Raw genomic sequence first — 6,000 nt, forward strand, 5'->3', positions numbered from 1 at the left:
ATTCATGGGAATTACTAATAAATATACAGGGATGTGCCATGTTATCCTTCACCCAGTTTTCCCCAGTAGTGATATCTTGCATAACTGTAGTACAATATGACAACCAGGAAATTGATACTAGTATAATCAAGACAGCATATCCAGATTTCATTAAACATATACATGTGCATGTATGCGTGTGTGTGTGTGTGTGTGTGTGTGTGTGTGTATGTATACACTTAGTTTTACCATGTGTCGATTTGTGTAACCACCACAGGAATACATTGTATACTCTATAGTGACCATAATTCTCTCCCTTCTGCCAGCTTCTGTCAACCATTGATTTGTTCTCCATTTCTAATTTTGTTATTTTACAAATGATATATAAAAGAAATAATATATGTAATTTTTTTGCAGTACAGGGGATTGAACCCAGGGACATTCTACTTCTTAGCTACACCCCCAGCCCTTTTTTTAAATTTTTTTATTTGAAATAGGGTTTCATTATTTTGTAGAGGGCCTCACTAAGTAGCTGAGCCTGGCCACAAATCTGTGATCATCATGTCTCAGCCTCCCAGTTACTGGTACTGCAAATGTGTGTCATCATGCCCGGTTTATATGCAGCATTTTGAAGTTGTTTTTTTTTTCACTCAGCATAATTCCCTTGAGATTTATTCAGGGCTTTTTGTCAATAGTTCCTTCCTTTTTATTGCTGAGCAGTGTTTCATGGTGTGGATGTAGGTACAATTTGTTTAATCAATCACCCATTGAATGACATTTACCCCCATCCCTATTTTTGCTGGAATCTGTTAATACCCTATGTAAATACTGTTCTGAAGGACACCAATTTTAGGATTTTATACCATAAAAATGATACAGTCATTGTCACATTTTTAAAGATTATGACTGAGTTATGGAAATTGTATCTTTTCTTATTATTCCATTTAGGAATTCCAGAGACGCTGTAACACTCTGATTTCATTGATTGAGAAAGAAAATATGGAAATTGAGGAAAGAGAGAGAGCAGAAAAGAAGAAACGGGCAACTAAAACTCCAATGGTAAAATTTTCAGCATTTTCCTAACTTTTAGGTAGATCCCTTTTTAAAATAATTAAAATGTCTACATTATGTTTAATGCCATAGTGATACCTATTATAAAACCTGGTTTTATTAAATGCTATTTGTTTTGGACAGAAAAACAATTACACCACAACCTTACATATTTCCTATTTGTTTCTAGAACATACGGTTCAGAACTCCCTAGTAACAGGGCTATTTAAAAAATTCACATTATCCAGAACAGAAGTATAATTCAAGTAAAATCTTTCGAATTGAGACTAGACTGTTGTGTGTGGGGGCAGGCGGTAGGAGAAGGATATGGGTGGGATGGGGTGGTGCTGAGGTTGAAACTGGGAATTCTAATTTGATCAAATAAATTATCTGATCTTTGTGGAGCCATGAGTAAAAATGGGAACTTTGAGCAGACAATAAAGTTTTACTTTGTAATAATTTAACTGTTGGATAAGATGACTTGATTTGTTCCAGTCAGATTGCTTTGTATTAAATTTAAGGTGTTTTTCAGTAGATCACATTATTTGAGTGTGGTTAAGTAAACTGCCATATTTCATCCATTCTAAGCTGCCTTCCATTGTAAGTCACAACATTATTTTATATATCACTAAGAAAAAATGCTGCTAAGTACATTTTATCATCAGTTGTAAGATGCATCTTGACTACAGAGATGCTAAACTGTGAAAGAAATGTGCATCATAGAAGATATGAAATATGGTATGTTAAAATCTATTGTGAGTTTTTAAAAAACAATACACTTGTAACTAAACTTTTGCCCAGAATTTCAAGTACTAAGATGAGTACTTTTAAGATAAGAGTACATTTATAATACCATGTGTAAGTAGATACCTGATGACTATTTTTGATGGATATTTTATGTCTTTTCATAAAAAGAAACATCTTTAAAGATTATTTTACATTGGGTGATACAGTTTGTTGGGCTATTTAGAACATTAATTGTGAGTATAACACTGAAGTGAATATTTATGTTAAAATTTCTTTTTAATGCATTTACATCCTAGATTTAACATTGTTGGGCCATTTAAAATGTGCATATTGGAGCAGAACATTAAATCTGTTTCCATTTTAGTCACAGAAAAGAAAAGCAGAGTCAGCTACTGAGAGCTCTGGAAAGAAGGATGTCAAGAAGGTGAAATCTTAAAGCCTAGAAATAAAGTTTTAAATGGGAAACTGCTATTTTCTTGTTCTCATCTTCAAATGCTAATTGCCAGTTCCAGTGTATTCATGGTACTCTAAGAAAAATCCCTTGATTTTGATTCCTTGCATATTTTATATATTTTACAATGCTTTATACCTAAAATGTGTAGCTTTATATTTTATGCATTCTAGTATTTTGTGTACTGTATTTTGTGCATTTCATGTCTTCATCAAAATCCTCTCAGTCCTTGTTTTATTGAAGCTTATGCTGAGGTTTTAGCTTTTCTATGTTTTATATGCCACTGCTTTGAAAGAGGACCTAGATTCTATAGCTGTATTAATGTTGTTTCATACATTAAATTTATATGGCTGTGGAAAAATGAATTAAAATGATTTGAGGAGAAAGACTTTTTCACTTCTTTGTTGCTTTCTTTTCTATTGAGTCTGGGCTTGTATGTGTTACTGCATACTGTGATTAGCATAATAATTGTTTCTTTGAGGTCATCTAAATATTTTTTTGCTAAAGGAATAAAGGGTGAGAAAAGGAAAATATTAAAAAACTAATATTTGATACTGTTCTCGCTGTCAGTATGCATTACATTTAAATTATTCTCTAAATATTGAAGTGGGAAAATATAATAAAGAAATGTCTATAAGAAATTTAATTATTTCCTGTTTTTTGTGCAGCAGAAAGTAGTTGCATTTACTGAAATGTATTACTCACTACTATGTATTTGGTTGAGAGCTAAACCTTTGCTTGCTGACTTATGCACTCTGTTCCTTAGAATCAGTTCAGAGGAGACTTGGTATAACATGCAGATTTATTAACATCTAAAGAGTATGAAAAAGTGTTATGCATTGCAGAAGGAGGAAGATATTTTCATTAGGAAGTAACTAAGTATGTCAGAGGGTTTACATACCATGAATTTATTTCTCACTTTAACTATATATCCCATGCAGGTCAGAGGGATGTGGGATAGGCAGGGGGTTCTTCCACCCAGTCACCTGAGGTTCGTGGCTGACTGATGCTCTGCTGTTTTGTAGCTGCATCACTTTTCAGCTGCCAATGTAGGAGAAAAATTAGAGGCTGTAGAATTTCATGTGTGCTCTTCACTGCCTCAACCCAGAAGTGATACATGTTACTTTCACTTAGATTTTATTTCTCAAAACTAGCTACATGGTCCTTTGTAGAGGTCCTTTGCAAGAGGGATGACAAATGTAGAACAAATGGAATGTCTTACATTACCACCTTCATTTGCTTTTGCTTTTGCTCCAAACTCCAATCTACAGCTCTTAATCAAATTTTGGAAATTTCCACTCCAGTAAGATGGAAAGCTACCATCAGTAATCTTATCTGGAGAAAATATCTGACAGAAGTTTTGTACACTAGGAAATAGCCCAGTAAGAGCCTGGACTATAGTCAATTAGTTTGCTCCTTTTTTTCCACAAGGAGGAATGAAGATGGAAGGTGGGAGCAGGCATAGTTAGAGTTTCTGAACACTTCATGAAATTTAACAACCTCTACTTCTTGTTCTTTCTCTGTTAACCCAAAGTTGTTAATAGCTGAATTATTTGTGACTGTATGACTTAAGGGAGAAAAATCTTTAGGTAAGTTCCTTCAAGCCTTTTCATTGGGGCCATTTGTCTGGTCCATATCATGTATTTCTTGAATCAGAATGTGTGAAATCCAGATCCCCAAGGCAGTCAATGAATTCTTGTGGTGCTATCCTTAGAAACTTGTCAAATGGTTTTACTCATGAATTAAAGAGCACACTGTATATTTGGTGAAAAATTCACTGCCTATTCTGTTTCTCATCTTAATAAATATGCAGCTACATTTTTGAACTAGCCTACCAAGAAGACCCATACAAAGAGCATCACAGTCCAAGTGATATATTGTGGATACAAAATGCTTCAAGTCTCTTACTGTCAAATTTTCACAGAGAAATTAAAACTCCTGTAGAAAATTTAAAAGTTCCAACAAAGAAATTTAATCTCAAACAGAGGTCTAGATTGATGGGGTGGTATCTTTAGACCTGGTTGCTATGGGAAAAGAAAGAGGAATAGTCAGTTTGCTCTGTTTCCTGCTTGGAAGCCAGAGAAAATAGAAGAGAGTTTTACATACCCACACACAATCTTACGAAAGCACGATGACCTTTACAACAGCAAAAACAGTCCAATTAGTTGTACTGGAATCTGACCCAACCTTATTTGAAAAATGTCCAAGGAGAAAAGAATAGAAGAACATGGACCCTAAGGTGGTTCTTCCATCTATCTATTGAAAATCAGAGATGAACAGGCTTCCCAACAACCCTAGAATTTCTGCAGAGGCCCTCATTAAGCATCTTATCTTGATTGATTTTGTCCTTAAACCTTCCAGTTAACAGAAGCTATTGAACTAGAATTACTGTAGCTATTGAATTTGCTAGATATTGGTTTTGAAAGCTTCTATTCAACTGGTGAAATTATCCACTGTCACTAGAATAAAATTCTATTTTTCTGAAATTACTGGCAAAGGTCTCCACTGTGGTTTCTTCTGTAGGGTGCCATAGACAATGCAAACAGCTAAGTTTTCCAGGCCACTGTCAAGGCCTGTGATTAATGCTGAGGTACATATTGCTTTCTCTCATTCATATTGCTTTCTCTCGAGGTGTTCCCACTTGCTCCTGAAATACTCAAGTTGCCCTTCAGTTTCAAACTTATATGACCATTCTATACCATGTGTTCTTCATTTAGTCCACTTAAACTACCCTACCCAATAGATGAGGGGTAAGATTTTCCTGTGGTTTGAATATATGTAGCTAATACTGTCTTTTCTGCTATCCCTTGGCCTTATTGTTTCTGTGCACCTTAGCTGCTTTTTAGCACCCCATATATGTCTGTGGGCTTTTTCAGAGGCCTGAAAGGCTTCGCTTCTCACTGCATGATATGCTGTAAGAACTAGGGGTTAACATGTAGTTAACATGTCTGGGAGTGACTCTCAACCAAAATATAATGGGAATTGGTATATAAATAAGTACTCCAGCTCTCACTTGAATGAGGTAAGAAAGGTACTGGATTTCTATGGTTCCCAAGAGTTTATTCACAAGATTCAGCTCTATTTGCCTATAGAAGTAGCTATCTGCATAACACAGTACTTATTGATGGCTTTCCTTTTTCTTTACCATTTTCCTATCACCCAGTCAGTGTTTCCTGAGGTCAATTCTTAAATAAACAACTTGAATTAGAATCTTTGTCTTGGGGTCTGTTTCTGAAAGAAACCGAATTAAGACATTTACATTGTATGAATAGCTCTTCTTAGCTCTTAGTTAATTTATAAAAAAGGTGTACAATGTTGGTGGAGAGTAATGTTTGGGTAGTATATCATCAATCAGTTCTTATAAATCCATATCACTGTGAAGAGTTCGTGGGTGATGTGACTAAACAAAATACAAACTGGTACAAAGGTACTGGATTCTGATTTATCTCCATTAACAAAATTTTCTCAGACCTCCTAATAGCTATGAATGGTTAGAACTCGTTAGGAAGAGATTATAAAGTTCCCAAGTGTTTGTTAAAGCAAAAGCTGGTGCCCAGACTGCTATATCTTTAAGCATTGTCCATGATAGCTTGTATCCCTTCCCTATACCAATGGTTCACTTAGATAGTGGGACCAGGTGCTGGTCTTTTTTTTTATTATATTGTGGTAAATAACCATTATGAAATTATGGTGATATCAAGCTTCTTTTTTTTTCATTTGTTATCTTAATGACTTGATCATTTATGCTTTTCCTGATAATTTATCCTTTTCCT

At 34.7% G+C, this 6,000-nt stretch overlaps 1 protein-coding gene across 2 annotated transcripts in view; it reads left to right on the forward strand.

Annotated features, from left to right (window-relative positions):
• The window catches only part of SMARCA1 (SNF2 related chromatin remodeling ATPase 1), a gene marked incomplete at both ends in the record, with an annotated part of 134,157 nt that extends 131,945 nt beyond the window's left edge, over positions 1-2,212 (forward strand). For both annotated transcript variants that reach the window (XM_080718492.1, XM_080718493.1), the window contains 2 exons: positions 928-1,038; positions 2,141-2,212. In XM_080718492.1, the coding sequence (XP_080574618.1) occupies positions 928-1,038; positions 2,141-2,212 (183 nt within the window). The remainder of the gene's footprint in view (positions 1-927; positions 1,039-2,140) is intronic.
• Between the last annotated feature and the right edge of the window lie 3,788 nt (positions 2,213-6,000).

Source organism: Muscardinus avellanarius (assembly GCF_963383645.1).
Source record: "Muscardinus avellanarius genome assembly, chromosome: X".
In the NCBI taxonomy this organism is placed as follows: domain Eukaryota; kingdom Metazoa; phylum Chordata; class Mammalia; order Rodentia; family Gliridae; genus Muscardinus; species Muscardinus avellanarius.